Genomic DNA, 21369 nt, shown 5'->3' with positions numbered 1-21369 from the left:
TCCTTGCTTTTGTGACCACGTCGTCAGTATCCAGGATTTCATGTCATCTATTCTTCCTGTGGTGTGCAGTTCTTGATCTTGCTTGTGCTCACTCCGCCATCTTGACCAAACTCTTGTTCGTCTCCGTATGTCTTTGATTTTTAAGAGGCATGACGCGACATCTACTTCCTACCAGTTCATTGGTAATTGCGTTGGTAGAAATGCCTTAGCAACCACACAAAAAAACCTCGGCTTGTTGTGAAAGCTGAATGAATGTATGTCAGAATGAAAACGCAAAGTAAAATTTGTTTCTTGGAACTAGTTGAATTGTGATAGTTTTCAGATCTTTTTTTGGTTCTTTGAAAACTCATCTCTCCCATCTCATAGCCAAGGAAACACAGAACACTGTTCATTGTGGGTTTTTCCCCTTTTTGGTTCAAAAACTTAAATCCTCTTAAATGTTTTTGATCTTGACCGAATCAAATCAAACCACTGAAATAATAAAATAAGAGTTCATAATTTAAATAGGCTAATATATGATTCACACATAAACTTGTTCTGTTTGTGAATGAATGCTGTAGTGCCATGACGTGGTAGAATGTGGTATTGAGCCTTTATTGCTAAAGAAAAATGCACCTGCAGCTTTGACAAAAATATCAAACTGGAATGAAAAACTTGTGTTTTAATAAAATGCACATAATTTAACATATATCTTGCTTGGTTATATAACTCCCTCTAATTGTGGTAATCGCTGGACATTTGCTGCGAATGTCAGATTAACGAGTAGTAAAACAGGAGACACAAGCATCACAGAAACCAGACAAAATGTTACTGAAGCTTTTATTATATTTCAGGTTGCTTTTTTTAAACGATGTTCATTGTGTTACACAGAGAAATTAGTCACACAAGTAAAGTTTGATTGTATTCTCATTACTTTTTAAACATTTTTTTTAAAAGTGTTAATTATATTATTCTCCTTTACAAGCGCTAATGCTAAAAAAGTTACACAAGAACTAGCACACGGTTAACTAACTTGTGGACGGTAAACTAACACTTCACATTGATAAAAAACAAACAGAGAAAACAGAAAAGGGGGAAAGAAATGTATGATCCTAAGTAAGAATTGAAAAACAAACAAAAGACAAAATGGACAAGCGTTTCCAACCACGCAGGCCTGCTGGGAACTGGGAGAAGATTCACCTCGTTTCCTACATTTGGCTCCTCCTCCTTCATCCGTTACCCCGCAGGCAATAAATGTTAACTAACCAAACATCTACGATCTGAGGAGCAACACATGAGCCCCACATCCACCCTGATTCCTTTGCTTTGACATGACATCCAGTAGTTCACATGATGGAACTGTGCAGAGGAGGGACGGAGCCAGGAAGCAAGGAAACTCGTGTTTGGGAGATTATTTCTTATCAATGTTTTTTGACAAGAGCATAAATCTGGAAATCCTGTTTCTCTTTAAAATGGCGCCACATTTGTAAAGAACACGCACTTGTGGGATGAGCAGCCGTCACCTGAATGTCACTTTCTTGGGACACCAGAATCTCAAAGCAAGAGTTAATAACAACAACAGAAGAAGAAACAGAGGTTTGGCATTGGCAGAGAAGGTTTGGCAAATATTACCAGGTGCAGCCCCACCACTCAGGTCTGGTGCTCATCCCACAAATGCATGTCCTTTATAAATGGGGCACCATTTAAGAGTTAAATAGTATGAGATTTATTGTGAAAAGCACTGTCATGAAGAAATACCCTCCCTAACATATATTTACTGGATTCCTGTAGTGTCACCGTCCCCCCGAAGCTCTGTGCCAACATTCCTGAAACTTTCCTACCAATCAGCCTCCACCTCCTCCAGCAGGTTTGGTAAGCAGCACCAGACTCCCACAGGAAACCAACGGGCCATGTCCAGCTCAATCAAAACAAGCTATCAAATGCAAAACCTGCATCAATGGGGGAAATTTATAAAAAAACCAAATCAAAACTCAAAACACAGCAGTCGCATGCTGTTGATATCAGACTGGGTTCAAACGTGGGTCCTTAAAAGCACCCTCAGCCAGATGGAGCCATGTCACAGGGCAGTGGTTAGCTTTGCATTAATCTGTGCTGAAGTCGTCAGTATTTTGTGGCTTTTTAGATGGACTGACTCTCTCACAGTATTTCTGACAGTCTGAGCGAGGAACAGTTTTGGCTCGTACTTTTGGCAGTAAAGCAGCTTATTGGCTGCAACCGATTGGTTTAAGGTTCACATGTTGGCTCATCAACACAAACAGTCTCTGAGGGTATCAAACAATATTTCCTCCCTCCTTCAGTTTGGTGGCAGTGACGGGGCTGGTTCATTGTCACTGGGGGGGGGGGGTTTACAACTCTTTCCTTACTCTTTGCTGCATTATTGTGCTTACAAGACAAGCATTCACACTCACACGTCATATTCACACCCTTCAACAGTCACACATGTCGGGACGATTTTAACTCTCTCAACCCGGCGGCTTGTTAACGGAGGAGTGTGTGTTGACTGTTGTTCACCTCATAGTACACAGAAACTCATGTATGGCTGCTGGGTTTATTAGGAGGTACAGTATCCGTGCAGAGATTAAACCCAGTGATCTTTCTGGCGACACCTAAACCCTGAAATGCAACGTCCATGCCGAGCATGCTACTGGTGGAGAAACGCTGCCTGGTGAGTCGGAACCTTAAGATAAGCGGTGCAGCTGGAAGCTCCATTTATAGTGTTGAGACCCCAACATCTTCAGTCGCACCGAGGCTGACCTTCCAACACACACACACGCACACGCACACGCACACGCACACGCACACACACACACACACACACACACACACACACACACACGCACACGCACACACACACACACACAAATCCATGCAACTCATTAGCAGAATATAAAAGAAAAATATTTTCTAGGAAATATTCACCAGGCATGCAACTTCCAAACAGTCCAGAAAGTACAACTAAAACTTTTCCAGCCCATCTCCTCTGATCCTTCAGGAAAATAAAATAAAAATAAGATGAAATGAAATATTCAGAGAGAGAAATGGGGCAAATGGAAGACAGAAACAACCTGGCAGGAGAAAGTCGTCACTATAATGGCTCTCATTGGCTGCTACCGTATGACAGGTCAACCAATCAGCAGCTGTGTCGCCCTGCACTGAGACACATTACAAATAAAGTCAAACCCAATTAAAGAAATGAAAAAAAAACACAGTAAATACTAGCTTAAAGTAGTAGACACACACTGTTGTATTTTTTAACTATAGTATTTTTTTTTATCTATCTTTAAACTCATTGTGTAATAAAGACAAAATTGTAAGTGTTTTATTTTTTTTTCTATTACATTATTATCATCATGAGCTTCATTATCATCATAAACAACGTAATCATCAACAACAATACCAGTTTGAGTTATTACTATTGGTTAAGGTGTGCAGCTTCTACAGGCCACACTAAGTTAAAGGGCTCTGACGGCAGAACGAGGCTCCGATAGAGGGAGCGAGGGAGGGAGGACTGGCAGCCATTCTTCACCTCCTGTCCTCTTTACAGACGACACCTCTTCTATTCACCGTGGGGAAGCCCTGTCTACATGCTTTACAGAGGGGGGCGGGAAGAGGAGGACTGGACTTGTGTGTGGGGTATAAATGGCCTCTCTCTCTCTCTCTCTCTCTCTCTCTCTCTCTCTCTCTCTCTCTCTCTCTCTCTCTCTCTCCCTCCGTCTGGCCTCCTCTCTGCTCTCCTGGGGAATGGTCGGAGTTGTTTAGTGACAAATACGTAACGTAGCCCATCCATCTCTGTCTTTCCTGCCTTCCTCTCCCTAACACTGCTCTCACTAACGCTCTCACGACTCTCTCTCCTTCTACAAAATTAGCTTTTTTCGTGATGCGCTGTGCTTCAGCAGGACACCTCCATGGTTTGGGAGGGGCTGGGGGGCATCTGGCCGCCCTGCGAGCCCTGCGACAGGGTGCGGGAGCGAGAGCGGGACCCATCCATGGAGTAGGAGGAGGAGAGGGACGTGGTGCGGGAGCGGGACAGGCGGGTCATGCAAGAGGAAGCCACTGTGGAGAGACGAAGAGGAGATCAAACCCAAAAATCTGCGACAGTACGAAGTGTGACAACCAGAGTTAACCTGACGTAACAGGTACATCCTGGAGGAGTGGGAGTTCACTACACTGCAATGAAAGAAGCACCTTAAATAAAAGCCACATCCAGATTGTCTTCTAGTTTGTTTGTGTCTGTATTTATATGAATGTGTAACTTGTACAATATTGCCATCTTTTTCCTTTGGCAGAGCAAATAGCAATAACACACCGTCAGTAAAAGAAACCGAACTAAAGAAGCCTGTTCAGCATGAAGCGCATTAAACTTACTGTAGCCCATTCCCTGGATGAAGTACTTGAACGCCTCAGTGAGTTTTGCTGGCTGGAAACGAAGATGAAAACAAGCAAATAACAGTGATGAAACTTCATAATAGAGTCCAGAGCTTCTGGAAAGAAACTAGAGCTCCTGCTGCTCTGGTTACTCTGAGGTCAGGCGTCTGCAACGATGTGGCGTCAAATCATGAGCAAACTATAAGAGGAAGTATTAATTCAACAGAGAGCAGACGTTTTAATGGTGGACGTTCTGAGGGCAGCAGTGGCTGGACCTTCAGGACAGAGCTGTGTGTGCATGAGGAGGAGTTTTGTTCATTGTTTAAATGTGATCCTGCGGTTCCTCTCCTCCTCTGTACAATATCGTAACTGACTCCTTGAGATGATGGGAAAGTTGGATGAAGTGTGACATAAATGTGAGATATGTGGTGAATTTAGGAGCTCAGATGAAACTGATCTGGGTTCTGATTTGAAATAAGAAGATTTCTGCTGTTCAGAAAACAAAACAAATAGATATGGAGAAAACGCTGATTCAGACCACTTTCTCTTACAGTATTCGTCGTTTTTGCATTCATACATCTGCTTTCAAGTGTATGAGCAGTTTTATCTGTTACAGAAATTCAAAATAACAGCTGAGCAGCTCTTCAGCCTGGCACAGTTTCATTTGAACTGAGTTTTTACCTGAGTCAGCTGAGGGAGGCCGCCAGCGTCAGCCATCTGTGGCGGACAGAAGACGGTCAGCAACATCGTACAGACACACAGAGACGATGCAGACAGTAAATACACAGACGGGACGTTTACCTTCAGGAATGAGGTCGTTGTTGGGTCCATTTTGCTGTTGCATTCCACCTGGAGATCACAACAATACAACACACCAGACACCAGAATGAAGCGTGGATGCAAAGGCACACACACAGACACTGGACACACGGTTGCTTTGTATCGACGCGCACACACAAGTCCACATAATGATCTGCTGATGAGTAAAAACAAGCTGATACTTGATTTTTGATTTATTTTTGTATTTGTGAAAAGAACATGAAAAAAATGTCGATAAAATAAAGCAAAGCAGAATGTGTTTCTCCTGAACAACGAGACATCTAATAAATTAACAACTTAAAAGATAAAAAAAACAAACTAGCACTGTTCTTTCACACACGAGCCGATGCTTAAAAAACCAAGACTTACAGCAGCGTCTTCATACGGAGCTTGATCTCCAACCACCAGCATTACTGGACACCTGAAGTCGACACAGGAAACATCATTACAGTGAACTTTTAGGGTTTCAGAGCTTTCAGGTGAGAAACAGAGATAGTGGGAGATGTTGCTCACTTGAAGGTGCTGTTGCGGTCGATGTTCAGGTCTCTACGACTGGAGGAGGTAAAAAGAAAAGTTTTATTGAGGTTGAATTTGTATTTCCGTCCCGATGTTTACGCGGCTGTTTACCTGTTGTAGGTTTTCCACAGGAGCTCTATGTTCACCAGGTTGGGAGCTTTGGAGATGCGCTCTCTGTGAGTCTGCACTAGATCTGTGCCCGATGAGAGCTCCTCCTGTAGGGAGGGAAAAAAAAGAAGCTTAGAAACGTGTAACTGCTGTTTTCGCCTCCAATTATAAACGTAACGAGTGTTTGTACCTGACTGAAGAGGTGCGACAGGATCTGCTCCGTGAGGGAGTGAGTCACTGAGCTGAGCTGCAGACGGAGACGAGGAGAAGCTATTCATCACTTCATAAAGACACACACGATGCATCACATATTGAACCCTGATCAGCCAGAACATTATGACCACCGGTCTAATATTGTGATGCTTTTACAGCCATGACAACCCCAGTCGAGCTCTACAGGAGTGCTGTGGTGTCTGACGCCAACAAGTCAGCAGGAAATCAATATTCCAAATCTTGTAGTTGTCAAACGTGACTTCAGTGAGAAACACGGCATGTACATGTAAACAAACATGTTGCCACAAATCAACCTGGGGTCTGTATCACGACTCAGGAGTTTCTGTTATGGAGATAACTTCAGGATTACTCTGGGTTTTCTGTACTGCGAAGCAGCTTCACTTCTTACCAGGATAAATCACCCCGGTACTCTGATGTTTAACTCCGGAGCAGGGAATGAAGGCTCCGTCTCCTGGCCAATCAGATCTCTGGCAAGATGACCTGCCTATTTTTATATTATCCTGATTGGTGCTGGATTGTCCCGCCCACTTGGAGAACTCAGAGCTCGGTGGAGCGGAGACGGAGTGTTTAGAGCGCTCACTATGACTTAATAAAAACCAATCCTGCTCACTGAGGCTTTGAAGGATGTTTTTGTTCTTGTTCTTGACTTGTTCCAAGTCTGTTTAGTTCCATGAGGGTTGATCTGGAATAATGAGGTTAATAATAATGGTCACGTCTGATCTAACTGCAGAAACATGAATTTATGAAGCGCACATCTACTCTGCTGCCAAGGTGAGGAAATAATAAATAATATTCCAACACAAAACATGAACATGAACACACAGGGGGGAAGCAGCCTCAAAACAAACTTTTTTTTGTCACATACAATGTTAACCACCACTAACATGTAGTGAACTGATACCGATTGACCCCTCGATAGCAGCGCTCAGGTACCCCTAGTGCATGTACTTTGGGGAGGAAACCCACGCGCCCACACGGAGGACATGCAAACTCCACAGAGAGAGGCCCCGGCTGGATTTGAACCCATGACATTATTGCTGTGACGCGAGAGCACTAACCACTGCACCACAGTGGGAGTGGTGGAAAACATAAAGTTAAAGAAGAGCAGTGAGGGATAATAAAGAGAAACTGAGTGACCACAGTGCCGTGCAGGTCTGCTTATATAGTCCAATGAATTAATATCTATAATCTCATGAAGTCAGGCATTAGTCTGGAACTTTCTGTCTTTGGCTTCAGCAGCAGTGTTGCTTTCAGCCTGGTTGGTTTTCATACCGGTTCACATGAAGTCACACCCCCTGCTGCTCGGCTCCTCTAGCAGAACACACTACAGGATTTCTAGTCACAAATATCGAACATGTTCATTATCTACGATCTCGCCTTCTGAGACCTTCTGAGCAGATCGGACAGGATAAAATCACTCTTAACGCTCCCCACACCGCAGGAAAATCAGACCCGATTTTTTTTGCAGACATCCGACAATCAGGCCTGTGCTCCTGATGATCGGGAGGAGAGATCGGGACTAAAATCGGCCCGATTATCCTGTAGTTAGCCGGCCTTAAAGCGACTACCTTCAGCGGCTTCTGCTGCTTGACCTGGAGCACCTGCCATGACATCATCTTTCTCAGCAAATGTCTGAGTCTTGTCCATCCACATGTTGAAGCTGAGTGGATGGTCGGACAAAAGCGATGCTATTACATAAAACGGCGTTGTGGTGTGGACAGGGACAGGTCAGCTCCAACATCTGGTAGCTGTGTCTCTCATTTGTGAAGCATTTTTGCTTTCCGGTTTGGGACAAACGCTGCAACAATTTTGCGGCAGGTGGTAAACACCAAAGTCCCGACAGACGGCAGAATCCAAGGTGTTCCAGGAGGACATTGCAACAAGCGTCACACCGCCTTCGCCGGCTCTCATTCTTCCCACAATGCATCCTAATGCCATATGTTCTGCAAAGCTTGATTCAACAGAGCAGACTACCATCTTCTATTGCTCTATAAACCATGTATACTTCTGTGTACATTAATGCAGTATAGGCATCCTGACTGTCCTTTGGAGCTACAATATCTCATCTGGACCCTGTCATCCCTTCACCACTGCAGGCTGAAAACACCAAACAAGAGCTGCAGTTACTGAGCGTATTAGCCTTTTTCAAACTTACAGTACATATTGAAGCTGTAAATATTGTTCTATTGTTTACACCATCACTGAGTTTAAGCACAAAAAATGACTGCTACCAAATTAAGCCCTCCCTCTTATTGCGACAATAATAAATAAATAACCAGCGTTATTCCCTTCAACGGGTTGGCGGTCACAATATTATGGCCGATCAGTTTATATCCACAGCGAGATTCCATGAGTTAAGGAAGGATTCCCACTGAGGCTCAAACGATTAAAATACTAGACGTCTGCATACACAAAGCAAAATATGAGAAAAGTAAGGTACTTTCTGAGCAGCCCAGTCGATCCAGCCTCGAGCGTTGGTGTCGATGTTGATCAGAACCAGACCTTCAACTGCGTCTGGGTTGGCAAGCTGCAGAAAGACAAGACGCAGCGACATGATGAGTGTGAATGTGAATGAAGACAGTAAAATGACAAAAGCAAACGACAAAAGATACTTACAGCAAACTTGGAGAGGATGTATGCTCCTGCTCCCACTCCGACTCCGATTACAGTCTGGAAACTGACCAAGGGAGACGACACATTAGCAACACACACCGCCTCGCCTCATTCTTTCATTTAGAGGAACCCTGCTTCAATAAACTGATTTAATAAACTTGTAACCACCTTGCGTGCACATCGAATAAGTTCTATGTTCTTTTCAAATATATTTCTGACCTGCAGGAGGCGCCACTACAGCACAAACTGAGCTAATAATGTAGGAAACTACTCTTCATCTGATAATGTAGTGAAATAGTTACTTTAATAATAACAGTAGAGGAAAATTTGTATGTAGTATTCCATCAGAAGGCAACAAAGATTCAAGTGTGCACAGTTGTTCTGCAGATATGTGGAGCAGAAAAGTACACGAGATTCCTAATCTTCAGTACGTGCGTACAGGATTGAAAAGCTGTCGACATCAGAATAAATGTAACTCAGCTCACTTGAAGAACTGCAGGACGGCTGGGATCATCTCTGCGATGGTCTCCATGGAGGGATACTGATAGCTACAGCAGCAAAAACAAGAATAAACTCACAACGTGACCAGAAAGTTAAAAAACCAAAAAATGAAAACGCGACAATAAAGAAGAAAAATATCCATTTGCATTAGCGACGCAACGGTTTCCAGTAAAATATTGAACTGTTTGGTTTGTTCTGCACGGTTCAATTCCTCATCTCTTGATGGAAGTTCCGTCTCATCCTGAACAGAAGGATGTTGTTGTCCAGGGAAAAGGAGTTAGACAGGAACAGAGTAGGAAGAGCGGATCTGTTGTTAGCCTTTAGCCTGGTTAGCTCGCCGGTGTCGCGTCAAAGTAGTTACCCGCCCATAGAAAGTGTATCTCCTGCTGTGGTTCAGTCTTTACATATCAGCTTAGCTTCTCCTCAGGTGACGTACGGGTAACACTGTGCTTTATTCTAGAGACATTTCTGATGATGTAAAACAAAACTTGTGAATTAGGACGAGTTTCGTCAGTGACAGCGAAAGTTATGGGAGGATGCATATCACCTTTTCAGGTGATAACTAACGTCATATTAGAAATATCACATGTTACATTACCGAACGTCTTTGACAGTCAAAACATGATCGTAACAATACACATCTTTTTTTATATTCATAAGCTAAGCTGACATATTAAGACAGACCCGCAGCAGGGGATACACTTTCTATCGGGTCACTACTTTGGTACAACACCGGCTCTCTTCCCCCTCTTCTGCCGTGGGGCGTACCGCTGTCTCCTTCCAGTTTCCTAAATTCACTGTCTTGTAAGGCCAATTCTTACTTTCTACATCCACGTGTCTGCACGGTGCACCGTCATCGTCATCCACCCCTGTGCGCTTGAGAAATCTTTTTTTTGTCTCGTAAAGAATGATGTGGAATTTTGCAGTCTGCGTTTCAAGGATGACCCGTGTCAGCACCTTTAGAACCTCCGTGCTACTTTTTGTAACCTTCAGCGTCTACAGTGCAGGAAGCAGGTGGATCTTTCTCAAAACAATTCAGCCTTTAAGAGGCGCTGTCCGACTTCATAGTTAGACAAACTCCTGGACAATCATATAAAGGTTGTACTGTGACTTTGTCTCTTCTTGCAGGAATAAAGTATAAACATTGTCTTAAAACTTTTTAAATCGCTCTCAGTCTGATTCCTGTGTTTTCTGTCTCCTGAGGTTTATACTAGGAAATTCTCAGGACAAATATAAACTTTAGGAAACGAGGAAAACACCGGCCACCAGAAGTGGAAATATTTTGAACCCCACATCTGACGTCTGATTCCAGTCCCACGTTTTGGTTCCTCAGAAGACGGAGGTCATAATGTCTGTATTTCAGCCTCGGTCTGTCGTGCAAACTGCTAGCAAAAGTACCAACAGGTAGTACGCTAGCCGGGAGCAGAGAAGCCGCTGCACCACAGCGCGCCGCTGAGCGCCGCTATCGTAAATAAGAGAAAAAACAAAGGGAGACGTGGCAAGTGGAGGAGTTGAGAGTTTGAAGAAGCACTGGCTTCATACAAATCTCATTTTGGTTTCACTGTTGAAAACAACGACGAGAGAATTAAAACAAATTATACAAATTTTGCAGTCTGAGAATGTCCCATACATGAAAGGAAACACGAGTATCTCGAGCGTAATGGAACGCTTTATGACAGTTGAGGACTCGAGGAGGAAACACAAGCGAAAAATCAACCGTCCAACACGAACCGAAACCGAACCGAAGCTGTGGTCCGAACACCGAGGCCTGAACATCGAGGCTCAGACTGAAGCGTGGCCTACCTGAACCGTGGCACCCCTAAATAACTACATGTTTATTATACCCATTCTAATGCTGATAAACACTTAAAATGACAAAGCTACTTGCTTGTTAACAAGAAGACTTTGTCAAGATATTGATGAATAATAATTACACAAATGATTAGCAGCATGTAAACTTTATTCTGCAACATTTTGTCAACATTTTCTGACCCTGGTCTCAAATAATTATTCCTAGAATCCACCCTGTGTTCCCCACACACATTGAATAAAGATGATTTTTTGTAGTTGTAATATTTCATCCATCCACGTGGGTTTCAAAGGAGATAAAACATTAAAAGAGCTTCGATCTCTGGAAAAAGCAGCAGGAGTTTGAGATCACAGCCGAGATGCTGAGACAATGTGTGTGACTAAATCCTTCCTAAGTCACAGAAAAAGTTACGCAAAGAAGGAAAGTGATTAAAGAAAGTGCGGGGGATGAACTGACAAAGAAGTGTGGGAGAGAAAGGAAGAGATTTTGTCTAAATCTCTAACAGGAGTGCATGAGAGAGAGAGAGAGAGAGAGAGAGAGAGAGAGAGAGAGAGAGAGAGAGAGAGAGAGAGAGAGAGAGAGAGAGAGAGAGAGAGAGAGAGAGAGAGAGAGAGAGAGAGAGAGAGTTTCGGGTGGGGGGGGTGAAAGATGGGAATGTTGAGTATTCTTAGAGGAGATTATGTTAAATCCTGCACATAAGATTGTGTCCATTTAGGAGTTTGAAAGAAAGCAAAGATCATTTCAGGAGGAGATGAGAGGAGAGAGGAGTGAGGAGAGAGGAGTGAGGAGGAGGAGAGGAACAAGGAGAGAGGAGTGAGGAGACGAGACGAGACCAGAGAGGAGTGAGGAGACAAGACGAGACGAGAGAGGAGATGAGAGAAGAGGAGTGAGGAGGAGAGAGGAGGAGAGAGGAGACGAGACGAGAGAGGAAATGAGGGGAGAGAGGAGACGAGAGGAGACGAGAGAGGAGTGAGGAGGAGAGAGGAGACAAGAGGAGATGAGGGAGGAGTGAGGATGAGAGAGGAGAGGAACAAGGAGGAGTGAACAGACACTTGGGTGACCGGCGGGAGTAGACGCCACGAGAGAGTCTGAAAGAGGCAGTGCTGTTGTGTTTTTGTGTTTTGGTGAAACGTTTAAACGGATTTACTTTAATAAAGAGTGGACATGGGAACTCTTGACTCAGCGTCTCTGTGGGGGAACCCGGCGGTGGCATGCCGACTGCTACACTGACTTCCCGTCGGACCCACAGAGCACGGAGGGCGGAGCATTGGCTCCCCAGAGGACGGCGGAGGAGGCCCTGGGACAACCAGGAGCTGATGGCAGCGCTCCTACAGGAGAAGGACAGACAGGGATGTCTCCTCGGGGCGCTGCTGTCCCGGTGGGGGACCGCGCCGGAGGACAGTTTGGGCCCCACGCTGGCCGAGCCGGCAGCGCCGTCCCGTGCCCCGAAAGGGGAGGAGGAGTGGCTGCCAAGTGTGGCGCGGCCGATCCCTTGATACGAGATGGCTTGCCCCATTCCCTTCCCCACGGGGCCCAATGTGGCCGGCCTCCTGAGGGGCGCTGCCTACTGCTCACCGACCATCTGTATTTCTGTTGCTTTCACACACAGACACAGTGTCTGATCCGGAGTCGTACTTCAGTTCACCCTCACATGAAGCCTGGGTATTGAGCATTTCACCAACAGAGACATTCTCCAGCCTGCAGAGCTTGTTGAGGCTTCAGCCTCTGAAGCCGGAGGCCGGATGTCAGTGGGAGCAGACTGAGAGCTGCTCAGGTTCTCTGCTTCAACAGAAGCCTGCCGCTTTGGATGAACACTCTTCCTCCGTATCATTACTTTGAGCGGTTGCTCGCTTGACACTGCGCTCCTCAGGCGCGGCGTCGGCACAAGCAACCTCCGAGGCATCCCCAGGCCCAGCGCCGGGAACGAACCTGGACGTAGCGCTGGACACGTCCTCAGGCGCAGCGTTGGACACGTCCTCGGACCCGTCAGCGCGCTCAAGTGACTCGTTCGGAATAAACGGCGGCACACCGGAAACGGTGAACTCCATTGACGGGACTGACAGCGGTGAGACTTGAACAAAGTTCTCCTCAACAAACACTCACAGCTGGAGCACCTGAGCCTCTTCGCTCAGGAAAACAACCACAGCCTGATTCATTCGCCATGCGGAGATGATGATGTCATGTCCTACCCGGTCACCGACGGCCAGCAGAACATCCTCTACCGTAACACTACTATCCGGCGGTACTATCCGTACTCCCTGCCGGAGAGACGGAGGTCGCGTCTCGGGGGACGCCATTCCTCCAGAAACCCACCAGGGAAACAACCCCGGGTCATTCAGCAAGAAAGTATAAAAGAGGAGAGGAGAGGAGAAGAGAGGAGAGACGAGAGGAGAGGAGAGGAGAGGAGAGGAGAGGAGAGGAGAGGAGAGTGACGTACCCTGCGGGGTAAGCAGCAGCTCCTTCATCTTGTCCCGGGGCGTCGATGTGAATCAGGGTGAAATTCTTGACGATCTCCTGCATTTCTTCAAACTTGAAGAGCGTTGAGAAGCAGCTCTTACCTGACAGAGACAAACAGACACAGGGACAAACAGAGAAAAACAGACAGAGACAAACAGACACAGACAAACAGACAGAAAGACAAACAGACAAACAGAGACAAACAGACACAGACAAACAGACACAGAGACAAACAGACACAGACAAACAGACAGAAAGACAAACAGACACAGACAAACAGACACAGAGACAAACAGACAGAAAGACAAACAGACACAGAGACAAACAGAGACAAACAGACACAGAGACAAACACAGACAAACAGACAGGCAAACAGACACAGAGACAAACAGAGACAAACAGACACAGACAAACAGACATAGAGACAAACACAGACAACCAGACACAGACAAACAGACACGGAGAAAAACAGACACAGAAAAACAGATGGACAGACAAACAGACACAGAGACAAACAGACACAGACACAGAGGCAGCAGGTGATGAAGAAGTCTTGAACCGGTTGGGTTCAGAGGTGATGAAGAGGATGAGAGCAGTACTCACTGTCCAGACCCACGTCGTGGAAGGTGAGGATGGCAGGCCTGCGGGTGGTCCGTGTTCCGTGGAGGGTCACATGCAGGACGCCGTGCGGCGTCTCCACACTGTGCTCCTGCAGGAACAGACAGCCAGGTATAGACATGACAGCGCTGGAGGCTCTCTAATGGCAGGATGAAAATCCTGCTGATACTCAAAGTGTCGGTATGCGGGTTCTACTGGAAACATTTTAAATTCAAAAATAAATCTGAATTAATAACGTGAAGATTTCTTTTTAAATTGATAAGATTTACAAGATAAATTTAAAAAGAGCCCCCGGCGAGCTCAGTAGGTAGAGCATGAGACTATCTCAAGGTAGTGGGTTCACGTCCCACCTTCCTGCGGGGTCACCACCTGCAGGAAGGTTCTTAATGGTGCAATGTGATCTGGGTGACGGTGCTCAGACTGTCACCACCGTGAAACGGATAAGAGGGAGAAGACGGATGGATATTTAAAAAGAAGTCAATATTGAGCTGTGGTTGTGCAAACAACTTAAAATCAATACCTTGGTTATATCTATCTTTTTTATAAAGTACTGGAGATAATTTACAAGTTATTGGAAACAAAATGTAACTAAGTACTAGAAAAAGTAACTATAGCCTTAATAATGTGCTGCTGCTGTATGATTGCAGCACACTGAGCTATCGGCTCCGGGTTTCACTCTAATGATCGATTCATTCATTAAGATCAGTGACATCAGGTGTACTGACGAGGTGTACAGTATGTACCTTACCTGACACACGTCACACTGAAACTAACCTTTTTTGTAAAAGTGCACGAAGTTGAAAATTTAAATTGAGTGGGAAAAGTATTTTTGTCCTGATACATTTCTCTACAGTTTTCTGGTCATGTTGAGGTCGCCTATATAACTGTAGTAAATACAAATGTACTTGTGTTGAAAGGGAGGCAGTCTGACCTGTCCTTGGTCCAACAGTATCCTGGCAGCCAGTTCAGCATCCTGACAGAAACACAATGTGGTATTATCAGCAAAAAATGTGCTGCAGACAAAAAATACATTTTAAAAAACTATTCACTCAGATACTCAGTCGATTTTTTACCAGCACTCGCTTTTTATTCATATTAATTAATCAAATACAACCGAATATACTTTGCTCTCAATTCAAAGGTGTGAAAAGAGAAAGTGAATTACACACACACACACGCACACGCACACGCACGCACACACACACACACACACACACACACACACACACACACACACACACACACACACACACACACACACACACACACACACACACACAGTAACTTAACCTAAAGCAATATATTTCCCTCGATTTCCCTCACACCAATATAGATGACATTTCTCATAACTGCTCTTTATTATCAACTCTTTTTCTTGTGACATTTCAATAATTAAACACTTTCAATACATATTCATCAATTACAAAGATATTCACCTACACATAACAGAAGGATTCAAGCAGAGCTAGTTTTCATAAGGGAGCATATTCTTCCGTAAAAACACAGAATCAACAGAAACACCAGCTAATTTACATAAATCATCAGTTCAACCTTTTCCTCTTAAAAGAGCAAAAAAACTTCTAACATAGTGAAACTCCTCAGCTCCTCATTCTCCAGTTCTGCCTCCCCTGCTCATCAGCGCCACACAGAACGTCCTCGCCGTGTGAAGCAGGTGGTTGTGGGTATTATACCCAGGATCCATGTCAGCAGGTGTCAAATGGCTTCTTCAGTTGCACTCTTGGATCCATTTACCCCCCTGCTGGTGAATTACTGGGATCATGAGGATAATGAGCAGTGTGGGAGTTTGAAGTGGAGGCTTGTAAAAGATTCTTCTGAGTGTTGATTCAGTTAAAGACTCTCATCTTACATTCTATTTAACGTACATGAGGAAATAAGTATGTCCACTTCATCCTCTTCAGATAGGAACTTTTCTCCGGCAGAGGACAAGGATTTTTTGTCTGTTAGAAACCTCTAATTGAAGCCTCTTAGAACTGGGACGTGGGTAGTGCGCAATGCATTCTGGGTAGTAAACAAACAAAGCTAACCGCGTGAAGCAGAAGCAGAAAGAAAAAGTTGGAAAATATCTTGCGGGCAGACGTGGAGTAGTGAGGAAGAAGTAGTGAGGAAGACTCTCATTGATATCTTGTCTGAAGACTTTATATCGTGGTTGTTTGTGGCTACCCATTAGCCACGCGCTAACTAGCCTAGCCACCATGAGCTAAAGCGGCAGGACTTCCGGTTTCAGGCTGGACCAATCAATGAGCCGTGTTTCTTCTCTACTTCCTCTCTGGTCAGTGTTTGTTTCAGGCGACAGTGCCCCCAAACCAGCAGCTGTTGTAATTGCGACATTTTCCAGGCGGTCCGATCTCTAAAGTGAACATGAACGCCACTTGAACATTATAAAGGTGTGAAAATTCTCGGCTCCCCTCCGTCCCAAGTGAACCGAGTCCCGGACTATCCCAATGTGAAAGGCCCCGGAGAGAATTCTGGTCCAGACCAACCAGGGGGATGTAAACACCACCTTACACTGAAGCCACATTCTCCCAAAAGCCTGAACTTTCAAAATCAAAGCACTTCGCAGTCTATTCTGGTTGACTTTTAATTTGTTCAAATCTAATTCTCATCACCTCTAAAAAGGAAATCTCCCAGTCATCTCTGCCACACATCTTCAAATTGGTCCCAGACGCCATGTTAGATGATCTACGACAGGGTTTTATTTACTTTCACTTAAAATTTAGTGATTTTTATCAGTTTTGCTCTTCTTCCATAAGTTTATTAAAAATTTAAAGTTTCAAAACTTCATCAAAATGCGGAAACTTGACTTCTTTTTTTCAATGAAAGCCATTAAAACACAAAAAACAACTACTTTCATCAATCACCACAAATGCAAATCATTAATTTGAAATAATATAAATTTTAACTTTTTGTTGTCAAACTGACTTATTTTGAATGGATTTTATATTCATTTTTCAATTGTTTATATTTAAACATACAAACCTTTTGCAGTGATCCAAATTCCCCATTCAAAAAAATGTGTGAAAAGATTTGTGGTTTTAGAGCAAAAGCAGTGAAAACTGGTGTCAAATATTTCTGAGTCCTGCATTTGAAAATTTCAGTTTTATCTGTTGGAGAGTGTTTGAATAAATGAGAAAAAAATCTCCTAAAATTAACAGGAAGCAAACTAAATAGGTCAGAATTCAGTGGAGCCACTTATGTTTGTTGAATTCTTCAAAGACTCGAAAACCATCTTAAAAATGCAAACTGCGGCATGAGATGCATTAGCTCCATAAGAGTGAGAAGAACAATATTCTACAAATATTCTGGAGGAAAACCTGGGAAATATTTTGTAATATTTCACTGACTTTGCTCGAGAACTAGCGACTGCTGCATTTTAAATATATTGACAAAATGACATTACTGTTTTTCTAATGTTATCAATGTACTTCTTTGGCACACAATAGATTTTTAATGTAGGAAAATAATTATTCCACCGCAGCAGGCAGTGTTTTTCCCTCATTACTGATCATAATAAAGCAGCCGTTTGAATACTGCTGGAAAATTGTGAAATATCTTGTTTTGTCACGAGTTCAACTCTCCAAAGAAACAGACAATATGCACATTATTTGTGAGAAAAATTAAGAATATGCAAATTTAATTTCTTCTGCCACTGCTTTTTTGTCTTTGGCCACTAGATGTCAGCAGTGAGGGGCAGAGAGCTGTGCAGCTGCAAACATCAGCATAGCAGAGTGTCTCAAACGTTCTCAAACATTCTCACACACACACACACACACACACACACACACACACACACACACACACACACACACACACACACACACACACACACACACACACACACACACACACACACACACACACACACACAGATCTGCAGCACTTCTCCATGTTTGGAATGCGTGTGGATGTGTGTCTACATGTGGCGTCTCCTCTGACCTTGGTGCCGTCAGTCTGACCCGTGAGCAGAGGCTTTTCCTCCGTGATGGCGATCTCCTGCATTTCTGTGGTCATGGCGTCGTCTCCTGCACAAGTAAAAAAAAAAACAAAAAAAAAAAACAAACACAATAAGCTGAGCTCATTCTACAGGGAGCTACACACTGATCCAGCATTTATGCTCTCACACACACACACACACACACACACACACACACACACACACACACACACACACACACACACACACACTAGTGATTAAATACTGTATGGCGCTGCTCTCTGGGAGCTTGTATGTGCCGTGGGACCTGATGAAAGTTAATTAGCAATTAGTGTCGCCAGAGAAGAGCAGAAACGGGACTTTGAACAGGAGAAAAGGGCTGGAAGGTCATGTTCACCTTTCAGTAGCACGCTCCAATCTCACATGGAAAACTAATGTGTGACGATATTTTACAAATTGTGAGACAGAAGAGGAGGAAAGTTCTCCAGGAACGGCTGAAGACAGGTAAGCCGCCCGACACACCGAGGAGAAGCAAAGGCAGGAAACAACTTCCACCCGACAGGTGGCTGCAGTGTCGGAGAAGAGAAACCACTTTGTGTTACACCACTTTAATCTGGGGAGGTTTAGGCAAGCACAGCACTTCATTTCAGACAACTTCACACCTTCACGGCCACAGCTTGTTTTGTTTGTTGGTGCACGTCTGGCTGAGCAGAAGTTTGTCACAAAAGCACATTAAAAAAAAAAAAAAAAAAGGTCAAATTAGCCTATTTATCATATTCTTGGTCCCTCTGCAGGTTTCAATTGAAACATCAACAGGCACAACTTCAGAGCTGCTTCACTTTGTTTAAAGGAAAATCGTGGCTACTCGGTAGGAGCTGCCTCTTATTTTATGAACCAGGGCCACAGTAGATCCACCACTTCCTTCCATCGCAAAATGTTCTGACATCCAGGTGTAAAGATTCTGGATTGGTTGCCAACATGAGGGGTGTGGCCTTTGTTGGGACTCGCCATGTCTGATTTAAGGCCGTTGTTATCAACATGTGGCGCAGGCTTGACAAAGGGAACACAGGCCGCAGTTTCATTGGCTTTATAGAGCGCATCGGGGTTCATAAAGATTCCTTTGAGATGTGATTGGTATAATTGTCAGAGTTCACCTCGACCTTATGTCAAAGGGAAATTTGGTCAATCAGCTCCAAATCTGTACAAATAATTTACTACTTCTTTAATGGGGTAGGCCATCTTTCAAACAACGCTGAGGGTTTAATCCCCCGTCTCACCCTGTGTATGAAAGTACTCCTAAAACCCAAGCAGCGCCTCTGGTGTGTGTGTGTGAGCACTGTGCATGGCAGCTACTGTCACTGGTGGGTGAGGATGCGACAGAGTGAGTGAATGTGTTGGAGCACCAAACTGAACCAAACGTCTATTTACCATTTAACATCGTCTTCCTGTAAAACGGTTTTAAACGTCACAACTGCAACTTGTGTTTGACACGTTTTTACTGAAACTACACACAAACACACAGAGAGCAATACGAGGCCAACAGCTTCCTGTGGCCATCAATCTATTCATTTTCCTGATAGATTAAATGTCAGCAGAAGTTTATAACACAATTTGAAATAAGCAGTTAAACACACACACACACACACACAGACAAACAGTAAAAGCGAGCCGGCCCAGGTTGTTGTTGTGTCTGACAGAATTAGGCTCAGTCTGACATTTCAACCTGAAATATGGGACCTTCTGTCATCGTCTGTGTTCACGACCTTGCACTCTCCATGCTCTCGTAAACCGACGACTGCGTTTGTGGCTGTGCAGCAGGAGCGGAGGGAGGTGTGTGTGTGTGTGTGTGTGTGTGTGTGTGTGTGTGTGTGTGTGTGTGTGTGTGTGTGTGTGTGTGTGTGTGTGCACTCATCAGAAAATAAACTGCTGCCCGCGGGGAGGCTGAGTCTCTCTGGGTCACAAACGGAAATGATTAGTCACCGAAGGACCCCGGCACACAGAAAAACACTCGCCGTCGCCATTGTTCGCCATCCGTCTCCTCCGCCCGCACTTCTCTGTTTTGCCTCTCTCCACCTTTATTTCTCTCAGCGTCAACATTAGAAACACTCAGGAGAGGAACCTTGAAAGCACGCCGTCCCCTCACTTCCTAAAATGCTTTTTCCAGATCCACCTCGCTCTGAAAGGAGCGTCTGCACGCGGCGATCGCCGTTCCAAATGTTGGACTGTAGTTTGGGATCAGAACAAAAAAGGTAATCATCTAATGGTGGAGATTCCAATGACGGATTACAGCCGACTGACCTTTTAGCTGAGTCGACTAAATTGTATCCGAATTCATTTCAGGGCTGTAACTTTCAGTAACTGTGGAATAATCCAGGGAGCGGATGGAGCTGTATGGAAGTCTTCACCTTATCCCGATATCACCGAACAATTTTAGTATTTATTCAGAGTCTATTGTACTTTCCACATTTTAAATCACGCATGAGTAAAGGTCTTCCAATGCAGTGTGTCCTGGTGGAAGTTCATTTGTGTAAAATGTGAAAAAAAATAGACCAGCGAGCCAAAAATAGCTCTGAGGTTGGAAAAAAAAAAAAAGAGCTACACTGAGAGTGGAGGAAACTAAACGAAAATCACAAGCACTCCTTAAAATGTTCCTCTGAGTCAGAACAAGTTGTTCCTTCAGGAGGTTTTTCCGTGACATTTCCCCAGAATGCACCACCTGGGAGGCGTTCAATTACAACCCGGAAAAGTTCACAGTCTGATGGGCACAAACTGCTTTTTCAATAAAAATGTGAAGAAAGTGAACCTGAAAATCTACTTATGCTGTCGTCATTAAAACAAATGAAAATATCAAAGCTTCATTTGAAAAGTATCCAATAACCTTTTACTACCAGGATAACAATATATTTCTTGCAGGACATGCACCATACTCCGTTTGTAATGTTTCTTATTCATCGCTAATTAAAAAGTGTTTAAAAACGTTTAAAAATAATCCAAGACAAAACCAGCCTCTTTTGAAGTTTCATTGTATCTTCTAAAGTATTATTATTGCAAAATGTTATGAAATGTTGCTATTTTAGAACAACAAAACCAGCAACAATACTTCAGAACCAAACCAATGAATATTTAACAATTATTTTAATCTTTGGCGTTATTTTGTCACTTGACTGATCAATTAAATGATTAAAGTTTGATTCACTCAAAAATAAAAAGAACTAAACTAAAGACATTTGTTCTCAATTTATCAGAAGTTGTTCCTGGGAAACTGCTTGTGTTATTTCAAAGAGCAGCTAATGAAGCAGTTTGTCAGGAAATCCCCAGCTGATTAACTAATAATAACAATAATCTTTGTTAGCAGCCGTTTGTGTGACACCAAGCT

General features: G+C 43.9%; 1 protein-coding gene across 2 annotated transcripts in view; it reads right to left on the bottom strand.

The window, feature by feature from the left end:
- Nucleotides 1–805: 805 nt before the first annotated feature.
- The window catches only part of ndrg2 (NDRG family member 2), a 48148-nt gene continuing 27584 nt past the window's right edge, over nucleotides 806–21369 (bottom strand). The window contains exons 2-17 of one of the 2 annotated variants that reach the window (XR_013936257.1): nucleotides 17996–18081; nucleotides 14973–15014; nucleotides 14027–14132; nucleotides 13404–13524; nucleotides 9141–9203; nucleotides 8659–8719; nucleotides 8483–8569; nucleotides 5999–6055; nucleotides 5812–5915; nucleotides 5698–5736; nucleotides 5554–5605; nucleotides 5167–5214; nucleotides 5047–5082; nucleotides 4366–4417; nucleotides 3623–4053; nucleotides 806–1479 (exon numbers count right to left, since the gene is read on the bottom strand). Coding sequence is in view for 1 of the 2 variants with exons in the window: in XM_080486475.1 (XP_080342601.1) it covers nucleotides 3890–4053; nucleotides 4366–4417; nucleotides 5047–5082; nucleotides 5167–5214; nucleotides 5554–5605; nucleotides 5698–5736; nucleotides 5812–5915; nucleotides 5999–6055; nucleotides 8483–8569; nucleotides 8659–8719; nucleotides 9141–9203; nucleotides 13404–13524; nucleotides 14027–14132; nucleotides 14973–15014; nucleotides 17996–18070 (1107 nt within the window). In the remaining variant the exon portion in view is untranslated. Of the gene's footprint in view, nucleotides 4054–4365; nucleotides 4418–5046; nucleotides 5083–5166; nucleotides 5215–5553; nucleotides 5606–5697; nucleotides 5737–5811; nucleotides 5916–5998; nucleotides 6056–8482; nucleotides 8570–8658; nucleotides 8720–9140; nucleotides 9204–13403; nucleotides 13525–14026; nucleotides 14133–14972; nucleotides 15015–17995; nucleotides 18082–21369 lie in introns of both variants that reach the window. The other variant, XM_080486475.1, reaches the window with a different exon arrangement.

The sequence above is a fragment of the Lipophrys pholis genome (genome assembly GCF_963383615.2).
Source record: "Lipophrys pholis genome assembly, chromosome: 18".
Lineage (NCBI taxonomy): Eukaryota > Metazoa > Chordata > Actinopteri > Blenniiformes > Blenniidae > Lipophrys > Lipophrys pholis.
The sequence above is the reverse complement of the archived record's forward strand: the minus strand, read 5'-3'. Positions and strand labels throughout refer to the sequence as shown.